Raw genomic sequence first — 22,307 nt, forward strand, 5'->3', positions numbered from 1 at the left:
TAATGGAATAAAATACTTAAAACTAAAACAGCAGTAAAATGAATAAAAACTACATATACATAGTTAATAATAATAATAATTACTACAGCACAATTACTAAAACAGTAAATTGATAATTACTACAACTTTAAAACTACAATACTAAAAGTATAATAATATGTAATATAATATATGTGTGTAGGTATATAAATATATATATATATATATATATATATATATACATATATATATATATATATATATATATATATATATATATATATTTACTATATTTCTTAGACTTTCTGTGATTATATACATAGTATATAATACATAGTATATATATATATATATATATAAGGTTTTGTTAAACTACATTATTAATTTAATATATATATATATTAAATTAAATTAAATTTAAACTTTCATAATTTTTTTAGTTGCAAATGATATTTTTCTTATATTTCTGAGACCTACATAAAAACAACTACATATACATATTTATTATTAATAATAATACAACACAAGTGCCAAAACTTTAAAACTACAATATAAAAATAAAAATATAGTATAACATATATAATTTTTTTTTAATTTCATTAATTTTGGAATCAAGAATATGTGATTTTATACATAGTATGTAAAACATACTATATACAAGGTTTCGTTAAACTACATTATAAAATTATTCATTTAATTTAATAAATGTTTAATTTAATTTAATTAATTTTAATTTCATTTAATTAAAAACAATGGCAACAAAATTACTTGTATTATACTGGAATAAAATAATAATAATAATAATAATAATAATTTAATTTCAGCTAGTTGCCAACATTTCTTATTTTTAATAAATATGTTATATTTATGTATTTTAATTAATGTAATAAAATACTTAAAACTAAAACAGAAGTAAAATTAATAAAAACTACTTATATGTATTTAATAATAAAATACTAAAACTATAATATAACAAGTTATATATATTTCACTTGACTATTAATTTTTTTTCTTTTAAGATTTTTTAGCATTTTGATTAGTTTTTTTTTTTTTCTATGTTCTATAATCTGATGACAATGAACTTTGTTCCAGACATTGAAAACATTCATCATAAATAGGCACACTGTGTGTATAAACTGCATTTTTAATTTACTTTTAATTAACTAAATAGATCCGGAGAAAACAAATCAAGTATAATTGATCCATTAAAGCTGATCTGAGGGTTGACCTTCATTCTGAATGTCTTGTAGTTCAGTCCAAACCTTCATTAGAGATGCATGTGTTTGTTCTCTAAGCTGCTTTTTAATAGAGCTCTTTTTATTGTGCACTTTATGACCTTATCGCATGCCGTTGAAACGTCCTCCCTTTTTCATTTTTGGCGACAAATCAATCTGATAGCTCATTTTCGCGGGTCCTGATCGCAGCAATTAATGATAAATTGCAAAGTTAATATCACCGCCGCACATATATTAGACCTCAATAACCGTGAAGTAATTTCCGCTTTTATGGCCGGTACAAGCATTTATCATCAACGCTGCAGAACTACATTTTGGAGGAGGGAGAAAGTTCAAAAGGAGAAAATCAACACGACCTCTTTGATCTGATACAAGATTCAACAAGCTGAATTCAACTCAAGAATTCAACAGCTGAAGTCAGCAACTGTAGTGATCAAACACACTGAATGACTGCTAAAAGTCTTGTTTGATCAATCATATTTTTAATGCATCTATATATAGATATTATATAGGTCCTCTGTAACTTTGTACTTTGTAATGTATTCATTTGAGCTTCACCAGATCCTTCTTTGTTGCTATTTTTGCTGCTTTTGTAGGTGATTCATAGAGCTGCCCACCTGCTCTGAGATCAGTCACAAGAATGGAAAACAGCTCAATAGATGGCTCTGAATTTAGATGCTTTTATAGAGGTCATCTAGTGATGAATACAGGGGGATATCTTCAGGGCTGTGATTTAGAGTCATTCTGAAACACAAAACAACTAGAACTACTTTCACTCATGAAGAAATGGCAAGTAACAGTGAATTAAAGATGAAATCCATTAGGTTATTATTAGGGCCGGGACTCGATTAAAAAAATTAATCTAATTAATTAGAGGCTTTGTAATTAATTAATCGAAATTAATCGCATTTTAATCGCATATAAATATTTGACCTGAGAACAGTGAGAAGTAAGTTTTTTCATATGGATTTTTAGTACACCATTGAATAATGACTGAATACATAAACTGAAGCAACAAAATATTGTTTATTTTTGTTCAACCAAGTCCAACAGACCAGTGCGATATTGCCATTAACTGTAGCAATAGGATACAGCGTTTCCCATAACGAAAACATTTATTTCAGTGAAAAAATAAATCCAAAACTCTCTATTTTAACATTTTGAACAATAGGGCTTTTTGTGTTTTAATTTTTCTCATAATCAAATGAAAGCATAAACATGTATTTTATTTTTAATCAAATGAAAAATAAACCTTTTTAATTTTTGGCAAACAAACAGAAGTTTGCTGTTAAAATCAATAAATAATAATAATCATAGTATTTTTTTCTACAATTAAGTGGTTAATCTTGTTGTTATATTAATTTTTTATCATATATATTGTTTTTTGTCAATTATTTAAATATTCAATTATTTGAATATTGTTCTGTTTCATGTTAAACCGTACTTTTATTTTGACAGGTTGCCGTGAAGTTTCTGTGTGTAAAGTATGATATGATGCTAGTTTTCTCAAATGAAACGAAACAAATAAAAGTGACACTGACAGTAGCTTTGGAGATTGAGTCTATCTGTTCATGTGAGATGCATATTAAAACGGTCTTTTTGCATTTTGGTTTTCACAGACACTAGTCCATATCGCGATTTGAATTAAGTGACAGACCAACTTTTGATTTATCAATACAAAAATCGACGAATTTACGTGGCATTCCGCGCTATAGTAAATTCGTTTTTTATGAATGGAGTCCGCGATCCAGTCCGTGTCCGTGGGGAAACACTGGGATATTTAGAAATATACTAGCCTTCATTTCAGAAATTCAGGTACCCTATAGGTAGGTAGACCTTCTGTAAAAGCATTGAGGTGATACCTGAGGCTCGATGTGCTGTGGTGATATGCGCATTCCTTTGTCTAAACGCTAGTTGGTGCTCCAGTATAATCGGTCCGCCGCTGAAACTCATTCAGTGAGAAACGTTCCGCGGTGCAAAATTAAGTGCGATTAAAATGCGTTAAAAAAAATGAACGCGTTATTTTTGTGTAATTAATTAATCTAAATTAACGCGTTAAAGTCCCGGCCCTAGTTATTATTGTTAACTAAAACTGAAACAATTTTTGAAACCATAAAAAAATAACACTATTATAAAGACTGAAATGTTTTTCATTTAATTAATTAGTTATTTTTTACAGCATAGAAATGATTCTTACAAGAATTAATTAAATTAAATAAATTTTATTTTTTTAAAGACTGAGTTACCTCATTACAAAATTAATTATATTATACTGAAATAAATACAAAAGCATAAATATATATATATTTTATTTCAGCTATTTGCCAAAATTTCTAATTTCTATTTTTTCTAATTTTCAATTAGTTTAAATTAATGTAATAAAACACCTAAAACTAAAACAGAAGATAAAATGAATAAAAATGCAGGGTTATTATAGTTAACTAAAACTGAAACACATTTTGAAACCATTAAACAAAACAATAATAAACATTAACTGAAAAGAAACCTGCTTAATTTCAGGAAGTTTCTAATGAGATATTCCATTTACTTCCAACATGATGTCCTAAAATAACTCATAACTAAAACTGAATAAAAATGTATTTTTAAAAAACTACTAAAAATTACAAAAACACAAAAAAATATTAAAACTTTACTAAAATTAAAACAGAAAAATAATATTTTTAGAAAACTATGATATTAAAATAACACTAGTAGAAAGACTTGTAAAACATGCTTCAATAAATAATTAATTATTTTTTGCAGCATAGAAATGATTCTCATAGGAATTAATTAAATTAAAAAAAATTTTTTTAAGAATTTCAGAGTGACCTGATAACAAAATGAATTATATTATACTGAAATAAATACAAAAGCATACAAAATATGTATTTTATTTCAGCCATTTGCCAAAGTTTCTCATTTTCAATTAGTTTAAATTAATGTAATAAAATACCTAAAAAAAAATCACGTGCTGAAATATCATTTTCTTGTAAAACATGCTCCAATAATCTTTGTTTTATTTACAATTTAGGAACTTTATTTACAACTTAGGAACAGAAAACATTTTACAGTTTAGATTACAGTTTAGAAACCATTTCACAATTAATTATAAGGAAACAGCAAGTAGAACATTGAATTAAACGTGAAATTTTTCTTGTAAAACAAACTCTATTAATCATTGTTTTAGTTACAATTTTTAAATATATAAAATACATATATGATCATATTTTTTACAGTGTAGAAGCCGTTTTCACTATTAATCACAAATTAACAGCAAGTAACACACTGAATCAAACATGAAATACAAGTGCTGAAATATCATTTTCTTGTAAAACATACTTCAGTAATCTTTGTTTTATTTACAACTTTTCAAAAAAATGTATAGTCTAGATTTGTTTAGAAACCATTTTCAATCAGAAACTCCTAGTAAATTTCACAGTTAATTACAAGGAAACGGCAATACATGTATTTTTATTTTACATTTTTTTTGTAAATATATAAAATACATGTTTTGTATTTTTTTTAACAGTGTAGAAGTGGTTTTCACTCCAAAATTGCGAGCAAATTTCACAATTAATCACAAAGTAACAGCAAGTAACACACTGAATCAAACATGAAATACATTTTCAAGTGCTGAAATATCATTTTCTTGTAAAACATACTCCAGCAATTTTTTATTTACAACTTTTCAAAAAATGTAGTTTAGATTTGTTTAGAAACCATTTTCAATCAGAAACTCCTAGTAAATTTCACAATTAATTATAAGGAAACAGCAAGTAACACACTGAATCAAACATGAAATACAAGTGCTGAAATATCATTTTCTTGTAAAACATACTTCAGTAATCTTTGTTTTATTTACAACTTTTCAAAAAAATGTATAGTCTAGATTTGTTTAGAAACCATTTTCAATCAGAAACTCCTAGTAAATTTCACAGTTAATTACAAGGAAACGGCAATACATGTATTTTTATTTTACATTTTTTTTGTAAATATATAAAATACATGTTTTGTATTTTTTTTAACAGTGTAGAAGTGGTTTTCACTCCAAAATTGCGAGCAAATTTCACAATTAATCACAAAGTAACAGCAAGTAACACACTGAATCAAACATGAAATACATTTTCAAGTGCTGAAATATCATTTTCTTGTAAAACATACTCCAGCAATTTTTTATTTACAACTTTTCAAAAAATGTAGTTTAGATTTGTTTAGAAACCATTTTCAATCAGAAACTCCTAGTAAATTTCACAATTAATTATAAGGAAACAGCAAGTAACACACTGAATCAAACATGAAATACAAGTGCTGAAATATCATTTTCTTGTAAAACATAAACCAGTAATCTTTGTTTTATTTACAACTTCTTAAAAAAATGTATAGTCTAGATTTGTTTAGAAACCATTTTCAATCAGAAACTCCTAGTAAATTTCACAATTAATTACAAGGAAACAGCAAGTAACACACTAAATTAAAAAACCTTTAAAGACTCCAATAAATGTATTTTTATTTTACATTTTTTTTGTAAATATATAAAATACATGTTTTGTATTTTTTTTACAGTGTAGAAGTGGTTTTCACTCAGAAATTGCGAGCAAATTTCACAATTAATCACAAAGAAACAGCAAGTAACACACTGAATCAAACATGAAATACAAGTGCTGAAATATCATTTTCTTGTAAAACATACTTCAGTAATCTTTGTTTTATTTACAACTTTTCAAAAAAATGTATAGTCTAGATTTGTTTAGAAACCATTTTCAATCAGAAACTCCTAGTAAATTTCACAATTAATTACAAGGAAACAGCAAGTAACACACTAAATTAAAAAACCTTTAAAGACTCCAATAAATGTATTTTTATTTTACATTTTTTTTGTAAATATATAAAATACATGTTTTGTATTTTTTTTACAGTGTAGAAGTGGTTTTCACTCAGAAATTGCGAGCAAATTTCACAATTAATCACAAAGAAACAGCAAGTAACACACTAAATTAAACATGAAATACATTTTCAAGTGCTGAAATATCATTTTCTTGTAAAACATACTCCAGTAATTTTTTATTTACAACTTTTGAAAAAATGTAGTTTAGATTTGTTTAGAAACCATTTTCAATCAGAAACTCCTAGTAAATTTCACAATTAATTATAAGGAAACAGCAAGTAACACACTGAATCAAACATGAAATACAAGTGCTGAAATATCATTTTCTTGTAAAACATACTTCAGTAATCTTTGTTTTATTTACAACTTTTCAAAAAAATGTATAGTCTAGATTTGTTTAGAAACCATTTTCAATCAGAAACTCCTAGTAAATTTCACAGTTAATTACAAGGAAACGGCAATACATGTATTTTTATTTTACATTTTTTTTGTAAATATATAAAATACATGTTTTGTATTTTTTTTAACAGTGTAGAAGTGGTTTTCACTCCAAAATTGCGAGCAAATTTCACAATTAATCACAAAGTAACAGCAAGTAACACACTGAATCAAACATGAAATACATTTTCAAGTGCTGAAATATCATTTTCTTGTAAAACATACTCCAGCAATTTTTTATTTACAACTTTTCAAAAAATGTAGTTTAGATTTGTTTAGAAACCATTTTCAATCAGAAACTCCTAGTAAATTTCACAATTAATTATAAGGAAACAGCAAGTAACACACTGAATCAAACATGAAATACAAGTGCTGAAATATCATTTTCTTGTAAAACATAAACCAGTAATCTTTGTTTTATTTACAACTTCTTAAAAAAATGTATAGTCTAGTTCCCTTCCGGGAACTCGAGCCGCGTCAGGAACGCTATGGGGAACGCCATTGGCGGGCCGCACTCTGAACTGTGTATAACAACCAATGAAATGACGGGAGTGACGTCACAGGCGCGGTGACGTCATCGACCGGGAAGTATAAAACGCGTGCGTTTGAAGCCGGCGGCAGCTTTTGTCATTCAGCGAGAGCGCTCTGTGTCTGTGTCTGTCTCGGTCATACTGCTGTTTTTTCGTGCCAGTTTGCACGGCTTTTATTTGAGTAGTATGACCTTTAAAATGCAACCATGGGGGAAAGAAGTGTTACGAAACTAGGCGGTACAAGCAGCCACATAGATAGTGTGTTCCTTCCTGCCAATGCTTCATTGTTGGTGGGGATACACACAGTCTATGTGTGGTCTGCTTGAGTGTAGAGCACGCACAGTCAGCCCTCGAAAAGGCTGACTGCCCACAGTGTGAGCGTAAAAATCTCCACTGCGGGTGCTCCACAGAAGGCTCTCTTCGAGGAGGGAGCCTTCGCCAGCGTTTCTCGCGGGTCTGGCCCCGCTTCCGCCGAGGCGGAGCGGTTGCTGCACTCGCTGAGATCGCGGCTCGATCTATTAGAGGGACTGGAGACGGGTGTTTTAAAAATACCCTATCTCCTCTCCTATCTGATGGATCGGTAAACCTTTTTTCTGGATGAGGAAGCCCGCAATGCGGTTACTTCCCTCCAGGAAAGGTTTTCAACGCTTTCCATATCTTCCTCCAAGGAGGTTGATGTAAAGTGCGTTGTCAAAAGTATTTAACCGCCCCCCCTGATCGCCTCAGTATGATGAGCTGGTGGTTGTGCTGACTGTGCATTAGCTAAATAAGATATGAGCCGCAGAAAAGCAAACGTTTTGCTTCCTGCGGACTAAGTCAGCACTTCCAAACGGAGCTTTCTGTCCTTCCCGATCTACATTGAGTTTTAGATCTGGGAAAAACTAGAAAGTAAAGATGACGCCGCGGGTTGAACAGACGCTATCAGCCTCTGTTCCCCGGTCTAGGCATCATTTCTGAAGGCTCCGTCTTTGCTCTTCAGGCCGCCTAATAAAACTTCAGGCTTGATGAGCAAATGAACACGTGTCGGGGTTCCTGACGGGAAAGATTTAAACCCCAGCCGTGTACCAGCTCTCCACATCAGAGGCGCAGAAACAGAGCGATGCCGCCCGCGTTCCTCCGGCTATGCCTAGAGGACCCGGAAAGCAACGCTCTAAGTCGGGGGCTTCCAAGAAAAAGAAGAGGTTCGACCTGAGGGTCGTCCTCCTATCCAGGAAGTCCTCGCCTAAACGGCCCTGACGGTTGTGGCTCAGGGCCGTTGAGGGCAGCCCCTCGCGAGGGGGTTTGCACCGTACCTCCGGGTGCGGGTTTCAGACCCCTTCGTGGCCCTCAGGAGATGAGTCAGCTAACCCTGCCAGTGTTACAGGGCGCGGCTATCTCCCGCGAACATCCTCTAGCTGTTCCGCCCGGAAACGTAGCGGCCCTGGAGAGTTCGCAGCCCCCGCGGGGGTCTCTCGAAGAGCTAGTTCAGGAGCTTCCTGCCAGCTTGCTGTTACAGGTCTCCGAGTTAGTTCCTCGAGTAAATCCAGACACCAGTCTCGAGAGGCTGGTACCCTAAGTAAACTCTCTGGCAGCGTGGAAACTACTGCCAAATGTTTCAAAGTGGGTCCTGCGTACTGTAGAGAAAGGTTACACTATTCAGTTCGGCGCCAAGCCGACACCTTTCAGCGGGGTAAACCCCGAGCAGGGTCTGGAACAGGAAGTCAGTACAGGAAGTTTCTCAGGCTCGCTTTCAGGGGCAAAGCTCACCAATACAGAGTACTTCCTTTCGGCCTAGCTCTCACCCGAACTTTCACGAAGTGTGTGGATGCTGCTCTGGCTCCTCCGTGATTCCAGGACATCCGCATACTCGACTGGTCGATTCTGGCCAGCTCAGAATAATTAGCGGCTCAACATCGAGGTGTTGTTCTCGCTCTCATGAAAGAATTGGGGTTGAGACTCAACACCAAGAAGGGTGTGATTTCTAAAAATCACTTATCTAGGTGTAGTCTGGGATTCGACCACGATGCAGGCACGAATGTCACCTGCTCGGTTCGAGTCGATCCTTACTGCAGTAAATGCGGTCAAGCTAGGCCCGTCACCCACTGTCTACAGTCCCAAGTACTGTTAGGTCTTATGGCAGCCGCTTCCAACGTGATACCTTTTGGACTGCTGCTTATGAGACCACTTCAGTGGTGGCTCAAACCAGGCGGTTCTCCCCGAGGGGAAACCCATTTCGCAAGATCAAGGTCACGCGGCGCTGCCTACGTGCCTTGGCCATGTGGAAGAAACCCTGGTTTCTCTCTCAGGGTCCGGTTCTGGGAGCTCCTCGTCGCCGCGTCATGCTAGCGACGGACGCATCCCTCACCGGATGGGGAGGCGGTCATGAGTGGCCGCTCAACCCAAGGCCTGTGGAGCAATTCCATCTCTCCTGGCACACAAATCGCCTAGAGATGCTAGCCGTGTTCCACGCCCTGAAGTGTTTCCTTCCAAAAGGTATCCGCTCACGCCCCTTATATAAGCTGGCGTACCGGATTCTCCTATGGTCTTAAGGAAAGACTTCTCTCCCTGAGAGCAGTCCAGTATCTCTGGACGTGGGAGCAGACGTCCTGCCAGGCAGGGGCTGAGGCCCGGGGAATGGATGCTTCACCCAGAGGTGGTGAAGCAGATCTGGAGAACATTTGGCCAGGCACAGGTGGACCTGTTTGCGACTCAAGAGACATCGCACTGTCCCCTCTGGTACTCTCTAGTTCCTCCAGCTCCACTGGGGCTGGATGCCATGGCACAGACGTGGCCGAGGCTGCGTCTGTACGCCTTTCCCCTGATCGCTCTGCTCCCGGGAGTTCTGGAACGGGTCCGTCGGTTTCAAGTGCGGCTGCTACTAGTAGCCCCGTACTGGCCGGCACGAGTATGGTTCTCGGACCTGGTATCTCTCCTAGACGGCTCTCCGTGGGAGATTCCCGTCAGGAGGGACCTCCTGTCTCAGGCTGGGGGCGCAATATGCCACCCCCACCCAGAGAAGTGGAGGTTATGGGTGTGGCCCCTGAGGGGGCACAACTCATAGGAGCGAGTCTCTCAACCGAGGTTGCTGAGACCTTTCTCCAATCCAGAGCTCCCTCTACGAGGAAACTGTATGGCCTTAAGTGGAACTTATTCACGAGATGGTGCCGCGAGCACCACCTGGACCCAGTCAACTGCCCGGTCGGTACAGTTCTGGAGTTCCTATAGTCTCGCCTTTCCGCAGGGCTAGCTCACTCCACCCTGAGGGTTACGTGGCGGCTATAAACGCCTTCCACGCCCCTCTAGGTGGCCTCTCAGTGGGCAAGTACCCCCTGGTCACACGTTTCCTCCACGGTCGGGAGATCGAGGCTTCATCAGGAAGTAATGAAGCATGGAGACTCAGAAGTTGGGACCTCTGGCGACTCGATAGATATCGCAAGGTTCTCTCTGGTTCTCCTTAGTGCCTCCAGGTCCGCCCGGACTGGACGCCATAGTACAGACGTGGCTGAGGCTGCGTCTGTACACATTCTCCCGATCACTGAGCTCCCTTCACGAGGAAACCTTAAGTGACTGTTTGCTTCATGGTGTCACGAACACCATCTAGACCAAGTTACTGCCCGTTGGTACAGTACTGAGTCCTCGCAAACCCACAAAACCAGCTCACTCCATCCTGAGGGTGTTCGTGGCGGCTTATTGGCCTACCACGCCCCTCGTGGTGGCTCGTCGGTATGGTTTCCTCGGTGGTGCACTCAGGTTGAGACCCTGAGGGGTCTCAAGCCTCTATTACCTCCATTCCTGGAGTGCGACCAATGGGAAGTATATCTGTCCAGTATGCGCACTGGGCACATACGGCCACAAAGAAAGCATGTGGCACGTTCAGAGCTATCAGTAGATGGATCACAGATGCCATTCCTACTACTTCCAAGTCCTCTGGTCTCCCAGCTCCATGGGGAGCCAAGACTTACTCCTTCTGAGGCTGCCTGCCTCCAAAAGCTCTGACAGCAGGTGTCCCCCTCCAGGACATCTGCAATGCTGCGGGTTGGTCCTCGCCCCTGACAATTGGTCCTCGCCCCTGACATCCGTCAGGTACTATGAGCTTGACCTCAGAGCCGCTCCAGGCTCGGCTGTACTCTCGGCCTAGTGCGCTAGGCCTAGAGGGTTAGCCACCTCCCTAGCCAGGAGGAGACTTCTCAAGGCGCATTCTTTCTGCGGAAAGAAGAGAAGTCGTTTTCGCCACGACGCTCCTCGTGTGCCCGAGGGCCGAGGAGTGTCCCTGCATCCTCGCGAGCCTGAGGGCCGAGGAGCAGACCTAAAAGCCTCTTGTCCGTGTAATGCTAGACAAAGGCTCATACTCTCGCGTCCCGGTATGCTTACCAGGCCGAGCTTCCGGTCCCTCTTGTTCTGGTTACCCCCAGACAAAGGACTAAGACTCCTCGTGAGCCCGAGGGCCGAGGAGTACCTCTCGCACTGGCTGGCGAACCAGGCAGAGGTCACGGTTCTCGTGTGCCTGAGGGCCGAGAACTGCACAGCCCTCTTGTCCGCGGAATGCTAGACAATGGCTTAATTCTCCTCGTGTTCTGACGCAGGATGCTATCAGACCGAGTGTACTCCGGTCCCTCTGGTTTCTGGCTTTCCCCAGACCAAGGACTAAGACTCCTCGTCTGCCTTCACAGAAGGCCGAGGAGTGCCTCATGCACTGGCTGGCTACCAGGCGGAGGCCCCTACTGTCTTCCCCGTGAGCCCGAGGGCCGGGGATTGCAGTGCCCTCTTGTCCGCGTAATGCTAGACAATGGCTTATTCCCTCGCGTCCTGGCGGAGCTCCAGGCCGAGCCTTGGATCCCTCTTGTTCTGGCTGAACCCCCAGACAAAGGATCACCCTCTCCTCGTGTGCCCGAGGGCCGAGGAGCCTTGAGGTCAAGCTCACCGTCCTCGTGGGTCTGCGGACCAAGGACTTCCCACACCATCTGTCCGCCGAGTGCTAGACAGTGGTCATTCGGTCCCTCTTGCTCTGGCTAACTCCCAGACAAAGGACTAAGACTCTGCGTGTGCCTGAGGGCCGCGGAGTACCTCTCGTTCTGGCTGGCGACCAGACAGAGGAAGACCTCCATTCCTCGTGTGCCTGCGGGCCGAGGAGCACTCTTGGGGTCGAGTGCACTGTCCTCGTGGGTCTGCGGACCGAGGACTACCTAACACCATCTGTCCGCCGAGTGCTAGACAGTGGTCGTTGCAGTCCCTCTTGTTCTGGCCACTCCCAGACAAAGGACTAAGACTCCTCGTGTGCCCGAGGGCCGAGGAGCACCTCTCGCTCTGGTTGGAGACCAGACAGAGGTAGAACCCCATTCCCCGTGTGCCTGCGGGCCGGGGAGCACTCTTGAGGTCGAGTGCATTGTCCTCCTGGACCAAGGACTACCTACACCATCTGTCCGCCGAGTGCTAGACAGTGGTCATTCGGTCCCTCTTGTTCTGGCTAACCCCCAGACAAAGGACTAAGACTCTGCGTGTGCCTGAGGGCCGCGGAGTACCTCTCGTTCTGGCTGGCGACCAGACAGAGGAAGACTACCATTCCTCGTGTGCCCGAGGGCCGAGGACTACAGGGCCTTCTTGTCCGCGGAATGCTAGACAAGGGCTCTTTCCTTTCCACCCTGGTTGAGCAGACACTCGCAGGGCTCGGAAATTATGGGGGCGTTGGTAGTCTCGTTCCCCATAGCGTTCCTGACGCGGCTCGAGTTCCCGGAAGGGAACGTCTCGGGTTACGTATGTAACCTTAGTTCCCTGAGGGAACGAGACGCCGCGTCTCGGACCATAATTCCCGCACCCTGCGGCGCTCGCTTCATTCCTAAAAAGAGCTGCCGCCGGCTTCAAACGCACGCGTTTTATACTTCCCGGTCGATGACGTCACCGCGCCTGTGACGTCACTCCCGTCATTTCATTGGTTGTTATACACAGTTCAGAGTGCGGCCCGCCAATGGCGTTCCCCATAGCGTTCCTGACGCGGCGTCTCGTTCCCTCAGGGAACTAAGGTTACATACGTAACCCGAGACGATTTGTTTAGAAACCATTTTCAATCAGAAACTCCTAGTAAATTTCACAATTAATTACAAGGAAACAGCAAGTAACACACTAAATTAAAAAACCTTTAAAGACTCCAATAAATGTATTTTTATTTTACATTTTTTTTGTAAATATATAAAATACATGTTTTGTATTTTTTTTACAGTGTAGAAGTGGTTTTCACTCAGAAATTGCGAGCAAATTTCACAATTAATCACAAAGAAACAGCAAGTAACACACTGAATCAAACATGAAATACAAGTGCTGAAATATCATTTTCTTGTAAAACATACTTCAGTAATCTTTGTTTTATTTACAACTTTTCAAAAAAATGTATAGTCTAGATTTGTTTAGAAACCATTTTCAATCAGAAACTCCTAGTAAATTTCACAATTAATTACAAGGAAACAGCAAGTAACACACTAAATTAAAAAACCTTTAAAGACTCCAATAAATGTATTTTTATTTTACATTTTTTTTGTAAATATATAAAATACATGTTTTGTATTTTTTTTACAGTGTAGAAGTGGTTTTCACTCAGAAATTGCGAGCAAATTTCACAATTAATCACAAAGAAACAGCAAGTAACACACTAAATTAAACATGAAATACATTTTCAAGTGCTGAAATATCATTTTCTTGTAAAACATACTCCAGTAATTTTTTATTTACAACTTTTGAAAAAATGTAGTTTAGATTTGTTTAGAAACCATTTTCAATCAGAAACTCCTAGTAAATTTCACAATTAATTATAAGGAAACAGCAAGTAACACACTGAATCAAACATGAAATACAAGTGCTGAAATATCATTTTCTTGTAAAACATACTTCAGTAATCTTTGTTTTATTTACAACTTTTCAAAAAAATGTATAGTCTAGATTTGTTTAGAAACCATTTTCAATCAGAAACTCCTAGTAAATTTCACAGTTAATTACAAGGAAACGGCAATACATGTATTTTTATTTTACATTTTTTTTGTAAATATATAAAATACATGTTTTGTATTTTTTTTAACAGTGTAGAAGTGGTTTTCACTCCAAAATTGCGAGCAAATTTCACAATTAATCACAAAGTAACAGCAAGTAACACACTGAATCAAACATGAAATACATTTTCAAGTGCTGAAATATCATTTTCTTGTAAAACATACTCCAGCAATTTTTTATTTACAACTTTTCAAAAAATGTAGTTTAGATTTGTTTAGAAACCATTTTCAATCAGAAACTCCTAGTAAATTTCACAATTAATTATAAGGAAACAGCAAGTAACACACTGAATCAAACATGAAATACAAGTGCTGAAATATCATTTTCTTGTAAAACATAAACCAGTAATCTTTGTTTTATTTACAACTTCTTAAAAAAATGTATAGTCTAGATTTGTTTAGAAACCATTTTCAATCAGAAACTCCTAGTAAATTTCACAATTAATTACAAGGAAACAGCAAGTAACACACTAAATTAAAAAACCTTTAAAGACTCCAATAAATGTATTTTTATTTTACATTTTTTTTGTAAATATATAAAATACATGTTTTGTATTTTTTTTACAGTGTAGAAGTGGTTTTCACTCAGAAATTGCGAGCAAATTTCACAATTAATCACAAAGAAACAGCAAGTAACACACTGAATCAAACATGAAATACAAGTGCTGAAATATCATTTTCTTGTAAAACATACTTCAGTAATCTTTGTTTTATTTACAACTTTTCAAAAAAATGTATAGTCTAGATTTGTTTAGAAACCATTTTCAATCAGAAACTCCTAGTAAATTTCACAATTAATTACAAGGAAACAGCAAGTAACACACTAAATTAAAAAACCTTTAAAGACTCCAATAAATGTATTTTTATTTTACATTTTTTTTGTAAATATATAAAATACATGTTTTGTATTTTTTTTACAGTGTAGAAGTGGTTTTCACTCAGAAATTGCGAGCAAATTTCACAATTAATCACAAAGAAACAGCAAGTAACACACTAAATTAAACATGAAATACATTTTCAAGTGCTGAAATATCATTTTCTTGTAAAACATACTCCAGTAATTTTTTATTTACAACTTTTGAAAAAATGTAGTTTAGATTTGTTTAGAAACCATTTTCAATCAGAAACTCCTAGTAAATTTCACAATTAATTATAAGGAAACAGCAAGTAACACACTGAATCAAACATGAAATACAAGTGCTGAAATATCATTTTCTTGTAAAACATAAACCAGTAATCTTTGTTTTATTTACAACTTTTCAAAAAAATGTATAGTCTAGATTTGTTTAGAAACCATTTTCAATCAGAAACTCCTAGTAAATTTCACAGTTAATTACAAGGAAACGGCAAGTAACACATTGAATTAAAAAACCTTTAAAGACTCCAATAAATGTATTTTTATTTTACTTTTTTTTTGTAAATATATAAAATACATGTTTTGTATTTTTTTTAACAGTGTAGAAGTGGTTTTCACTCCAAAATTGCGAGCGAATTTCACAATTAATCACAAATTAACAGCAAGTAACACACTGAATCAAACATGAAATACAAGTGCTGAAATATCATTTTCTTGTAAAACATACTCCAGTAATTTTTGTTTTATTTACAACTTTTCAAAAAATGTACAGTTTAGATTTGTTTAGAAACCATTTTCAATCAGAAACTCCTAGTAAATTTCACAATTAATACAAGTAATTGCTAAAACAGTGTTTTCTTTTAAAACATACTCTTTGTATAAAATCACACTGTGGGTCTCAGCTCATAATTGTGTGTGTGTGTTTTTCAGATGTTTATAAGAGCACAGAAATGTCCTAGTTAACAGCATAACTTGTCTTGTCCGCCAACTCGACCCGTGATAAAATTGGCGCTGATCTAAGCAGATGTCACAGCGGTAAAGTGTGAGGCATGTACCTGTGTAGGTGCTTCATCATGACGCTATTTTTAACCTTGCCCTTCCTGTTCCTGTTCAGCGCTCATGTACGCCAGTATCTTCGGGAACGTGTCAGCCATCATCCAGCGGCTGTACTCCGGAACGGCTCGTTATCACACTCAGATGCTGCGGGTGAGAGAGTTCATCCGCTTCCATCAGATTCCCAACCCGCTGCGCCAGAGACTGGAGGAATATTTCCAACACGCCTGGTCCTACACCAACGGCATCGACATGAACGCCGTGAGTCCACCTTACACCACCCTCAGAGTTTGTTTCTTCATCGGATTTGGAGAAATGTGTCATTCCATCACTGTCTCACCAAAGGATGCTCTGCAGTGAATGGCTGAAAGTTAAATCTAAAGTTAACCCTCTGATACATACGAAAGCCCGTTTCCACTGAATAAAAAACTTTTTTCTCAGAATCGTGAGATGTAACTTGCGATTGCGAGTTATAAAGTCAGAATTGCAAGATATAAACTCACAATTGCAAGTTATAAAGTCAAAATAGCGGGATATAAATTCGCAACTGCGAGAAACGAAATCAGAACTGGGAGAAAAAAACTCCCAATACTGTTTTTTCTCACAAATACAAGTTTGTATCTTGCAGTTCGGACCTTTTTTTGCAGTTTATATCTCGTAAGTCTGACTTTTTTTCTCAGAATTGTGAGAAATAAACTCACAATTCTGAGAAATAAATGTGTAATTCTGGAAATAATGGTGAGTTTTTGTCTCGCAAGATATATAAACTCACCATTCTGACTTTTTTCTCGGAATTGCATGATATAAACTCACGATGGCGAGAAATGTAATATCAAAATATCAAGTTATAAATAGCAAAATAGCAGGATATAAACTAAGAAATAGTCAGAATTGCGAGTTAAATTTTTTTTTAACTTTTTTTCTCACAAATACAAGTTTGTATCTTGCAGTTCTGGCTTTTTTTGCAATTCTCACAATTCTGAGAAATAAACTTGCAATTCTGAAAAATAAAGTCAGAATTGTGAGATATAAACTCACCTTTCTGACTTTTTTCTCAGAATTGGAATTTATAAAGTCAAAATAGTGGGATATAAACTTGCAGTCAGAATTGTTAGATAAAAACAATTCTGACTTTTTTTTTCCACAAATGTGAGTTTGTATCTTGCAGTTCAGATTTTTTTTTTTTGCAATTCTGAGTTTATATTTCACAATTCTGAAAAATAAAGTCAGAATTTTGATATAAACTCACCATTCTGACTTTTTTTCTCAGAATTGCATGATATAAACCCGTAATTATGAATTATAGTCAGAATTTTGTGAATTATGACTTTTTTATTCAGAATTGCATGATATAAACTCACAATGGCGAGAAATATAATATCAAAATATCAAGTTATAAATAGCAAAATAGCAGGATATAAACTAAAAAATAGTCAGAATTGCGAGTTAAAAAAATTTGACTTTTTTTCTCACAAATACAAGTTTGTATCTTGCAGTTCTGACTTTTTTTGCAATTCTCACAATTCTGAGAAATAAACTTGCAATTCTGAAAAATAAAGTCAGAATTGTGAGATATAAACTCACCTTTCTGACTTTTTTTTCTCAGAATTGGAATTTATAAAAATAGTGGGATATAAACTTGCAGTCAGAATTGTTAGATAAAAACAATTCCGACTTTTTTTTTCCCACAAATGTGAGTTTGTATCTTGCAGTTCTGATTTTTTTTTTGCAATTCTGAGTTTATATTTCACAATTCTGAAAAATAAAGTCAGAATTTTGATATAAACTCACCATTCTGACTTTTTTTCTCAGAATTGCATGATATAAACTCGTAATTATGAATTATAGTCAGAATTTTGTGAATTATGACTTTTTTATTCAGAATTGCATGATATAAACTCACAATGGCGAGAAATATAATATCAAAATATCAAGTTATAAATAGCAAAACAGCAGGATATAAACTAAAAAATAGTCAGAATTGCGAGTTAAAAAAATTTGACTTTTTTTCTCACAAATACAAGTTTGTATCTTGCAGTTCTGACTTTTTTTGCAATTCTCACAATTCTGAGAAATAAACTTGCAGTTCTGAAAAATAAAGTCAGAATTGTGAGATATAAACTCACCTTTCTGACTTTTTTCTCAGAATTGGAATTTATAAAGTCAAAATAGTGGGATATAAACTTGCAGTCAGAATTGTTAGATAAAAACAATTCCGACTTTTTTTTTTCCACAAATGTCAGTTTGTATCTTGCAGTTCTGATTTTTTTTTGCAATTCTGAGTTTATATTTCACAATTCTGAAAAATAAAGTCAGAATTTTGATATAAAACTCACCATTCTGACTTTTTTTCTCAGAATTGCATGATATAAACTCATAATTATGAATTATAGTCAGAATTTTGTGAATTATGACTTTTTTATTCAGAATTGCATGATATAAACTCACGATGGCGAGAAATATAATATCAAAATATCAAGTTATAAATAGCAAAATAGCAGGATATAAACTAAGAAATAGTCAGAATTGCGAGTTAAAAAAATTTGTGACTTTTTTTCTCACAAATACAAGTTTGTATCTTGCAGTTCTGGCTTTTTTTGCAATTCTCACAATTCTGAGAAATAAACTTGCAATTCTGAAAAATAAAGTCAGAATTGTGAGATATAAACTCACCTTTCTGACTTTTTTTTCTCAGAATTGGAATTTATAAAGTCAAAATAGTGGGATATAAACTTGCAGTCAGAATTGTTAGATAAAAACAATTCCGACTTTTTTTTCCCACAAATGTGAGTTTGTATCTTGCAGTTCTGTTTTTTTTTTTTTTGCAATTCTGAGTTTATATTTCACAATTCTGAAAAATAAAGTCAGAATTTTGATATAAAACTCACCATTCTGACTTTTTTTCTCAGAATTGCATGATATAAACTCGTAATTATGAATTGTAGTCAGAATTTTGTGAATTATGACTTTTTTATTCATAATTGTGTGATATCAACTCACAATTGCACATTATGAAGTCAAAATAGCAGGATATAAACTTCCAGCTGCAAGAAATAAGGTCAGACTTTTTCATCTACATCTTGTGAGTCATTTATGGGTGAACTATTCCTTTATCACTAATAAACTCACATGCATCACCTTTAAAGTGATTTGTGAGCTGGATTACATGAATGTGTGTTATAAATAATGAGTTCATTTAGCTACTGTCCTCACTAGCACATCCTCTACTATTCCCAGCCGCAAATGCAGAGTTTAACGAGATTACGCATTCAAGTAAAGCAAACAAATGAGCGTCCACCTCCGCCCGCCAACTCCTTTCATTAAGGAGCAGTGGAGCGTTCTGATTGGACAGTGAAATGATGTGGACTGGAATTTTTTTCATTGATTTTTCAAAAGATTCTTTTCTGAACCACTCAGCTCTGAAATGAAGCACGGCATTAAAGGAGAAGTTCACTTCCAGAACAAAAATTTACAGATAATTTGCTCACCCCCTTGTCATCCAAGATGTTCATGTCTTTCTTACTTCAGTCGTAAAGAAAAAGTTTTTTAAAACTAAAAAAGTTAAAACTTTAAAAGTTTTTTTTTAAGTTAAAATGCAGCTTCAGAGGGTCTTATCTAGCCAAACGATTGGTTATTCTGGTTCAAGACAGTTAGGGTATGTCCAAAAACTCCCATCTCATTTTCTCGAGACGAGCATTTGAGGTTAAAAAGTATATAAATTGTCTTGTTTTTAGAAAATAACCGATCGTTTCGCTAGATAAGACCCTTCTTCCTTGGCTGGGATCGTTTAGAGTCCTTTGAAGCTGCATTTAAACTGCATTTTGGAAGTTCAAACTCATGCACACCATAGAAGTCCACTATATGGAGAATATTCCTGAAATGTTTTCCTCAAAAAAAACATCATTTCTTTACGACTGAAGAATAACATCAACATCTTGGATGACAACAGGGTCAGTAAATTATCTGTAAATTTTTGTTTTGGAAATAAACTTTTCCTTTAAATCATTGATTAAAAGACAAATGTACAAAAAAATGAGATTTTGTGTATTTGATATGTTTTATGAGACTGCAGATCCCATGAAGCTTTGCAACTTGAATAACTAAATTTAAAAAACTGAGTAAAAGTAATGATTTATGGTCATTGATTATAAGTACTAAATACTAGTGTAGGAGTCATACTTTTATTCAGAAAGGATGCATTAAATTAATCAACAGTGACCGTAAAGATATTTATAATATTACAAAGATTGCCATTTTAAATAAATGCTGTTCTTTTGCACTTTCTGTTCATCAAATAATCATGAAAAACAAAAAGGTAAAATATATATTTTACTGTATTTTTGGGCTTTTTGGTTTTTCGTAAATAGGTTTTTTAGACTAGTGAGAAGAAAACATCCAAAAGACACTATTAAATGTTTCTTTTATAGTACTTTATCTATTTGTGTCAGTAGATTTCAATTACAGTCTATATATAAAGGCCGTCAAAATGAGTTTCTTCTCCTGGACTGAGCCATAAATCTCCACTTCAGTAGCACTTACACACCAAACTTGACATTTTTATTCTTGTCTATATCCTGAAGGTTTGTACAGAGGGATTTGTTCATATATGATTTGCTTGATTTTATAAATTTTATTCCCAAAAAACTGTAAAAAAAAAAAATCTATCATTTTCTGCCTATTTTCTGAATTATGGAGTGACAAAACGAGATACCCAAAATTCCTTCTGTGAAACATTTGACTCTAATACATCAAAAACATTAAACAAGAATTTTGAAACTGACTTCATCCAGTGTTTAGATTTTTGTACTAGGAATGTATGCAAATTTGCGCATATTTAATTAAATAATGCCTCATTTGCATATTTAAACCTAACATTTTAGAAACTTGTAATACAAAAAATGTTTGCAATTAACAATGTAATCAGTCAACTTAGTAAGTAAGGCCATAACTATTAGTTTTTTTTTCACCTGCAGTGTCTGGCCTTAATAGTTATTTTAATCTACTCTTTCAGGTGCTGAAGGGTTTCCCAGAGTGTCTGCAGGCCGATATCTGTCTGCATCTGAACCGAACTCTTCTGCAGAACTGTAAAGCGTTCAAAGGCTCGAGTAAAGGGTGTTTGCGGGCGCTAGCCATGAAGTTCAAGACCACACATGCCCCGCCGGGAGACACGCTGGTGCACGCCGGAGACGTCCTGACCGCGCTCTACTTCATCTCCCGCGGCTCCATCGAGATCTTACGTGGAGATGTTGTGGTGGCCATCTTGGGTAAGTGGTTTTAAGTGATGATGATGTTTTAGAAAGATCCTCCCTGGTTTTTTATACAACATAAAACACTTATTTTTAAAGAACCAGGGCCTGTTTTTTGTGATGCCTCCTGTTTAAGCCATGCTAGATAGCTGTTTATCCTCTAGTGCCACCTACAGGATGTCATCTGTCAAATTGTATAACTGAATGCACATGCTTCAAGGAATAATTCACCTAAAAATCATTTATTTACTTTTCCTGCATGACTGCATTTCTTCTGTGGTAAACCAAAGCAGATGTTTAGCAGAACGCCACTGCTGTTCTTTGAGTGCAATGACTAGTGACTTCCAAGCTCCAAAAAGAGGGGAAAAAATGCATGACTGTCCAAGTCTTCTGAAGTTGTTTTATATGAGAATTAGACCAAAATATGTTGTATTTATTTGATTTATTTATAGTATATATTCCATTTTCCCAGTCCCGTGTGTATTATTTTAAAAATAATAAAATAAAATAAAATAAAATAAATAAATACATAAATAAATACATGTTAAAAATCGGACAAAATGTAGGTAATAATTAAAATAAAAATATAAATATATTAAAATAGATAACAATATTTTAAAAGATGAATATAAATTATTAAATTTATAAAAGTAGCATAGGTAAAAAAAATGTGGGTATACTATTTTCATGTCTTGTATGTATCAAAAAACAAAATAAATGAAAAATAAGTAAATCACAGTTGAATGAATAATGTAATGTCAATAAATAAATAAATAAATCATTTAAACAAAGAGGAGGTAGAAAATAAAAATATATTTATATTATTTTTTATTCTATTTCATAAAATACTATATATATATATATATATATATATATAATTTTATATTATATTATATTATTATTATTAGTAGTAGTAGTAGTATTAAATGCAGAAAAATAAAGGATTAAAATGCACAAGCGTAGCAAAAAAAATGCAGGTACACTATTTTGCTGTCCTGTATGTATCATAATTATTATAAAAATAATTTTTAAACAAATAAATCACAGTTAAATGAATGAATGAATAAATGAA

At 35.7% G+C, this 22,307-nt stretch overlaps 1 protein-coding gene across 2 annotated transcripts in view; it reads left to right on the forward strand.

Moving 5' to 3' along the window:
• The window catches only part of kcnh2b (potassium voltage-gated channel, subfamily H (eag-related), member 2b), a 113,966-nt gene that overhangs the window by 85,274 nt on the left and 6,385 nt on the right, over positions 1–22,307 (forward strand). For both annotated transcript variants that reach the window (XM_073830503.1, XM_073830504.1), the window contains exons 4-5: positions 16,051–16,250; positions 21,001–21,253. In XM_073830503.1, coding sequence (XP_073686604.1) covers positions 16,051–16,250; positions 21,001–21,253 — 453 coding nt within the window. The remainder of the gene's footprint in view (positions 1–16,050; positions 16,251–21,000; positions 21,254–22,307) is intronic.

Source organism: Garra rufa, chromosome 24, assembly GCF_049309525.1.
Source record: "Garra rufa chromosome 24, GarRuf1.0, whole genome shotgun sequence".
Taxonomy (NCBI): Eukaryota; Metazoa; Chordata; class Actinopteri; order Cypriniformes; family Cyprinidae; genus Garra; species Garra rufa.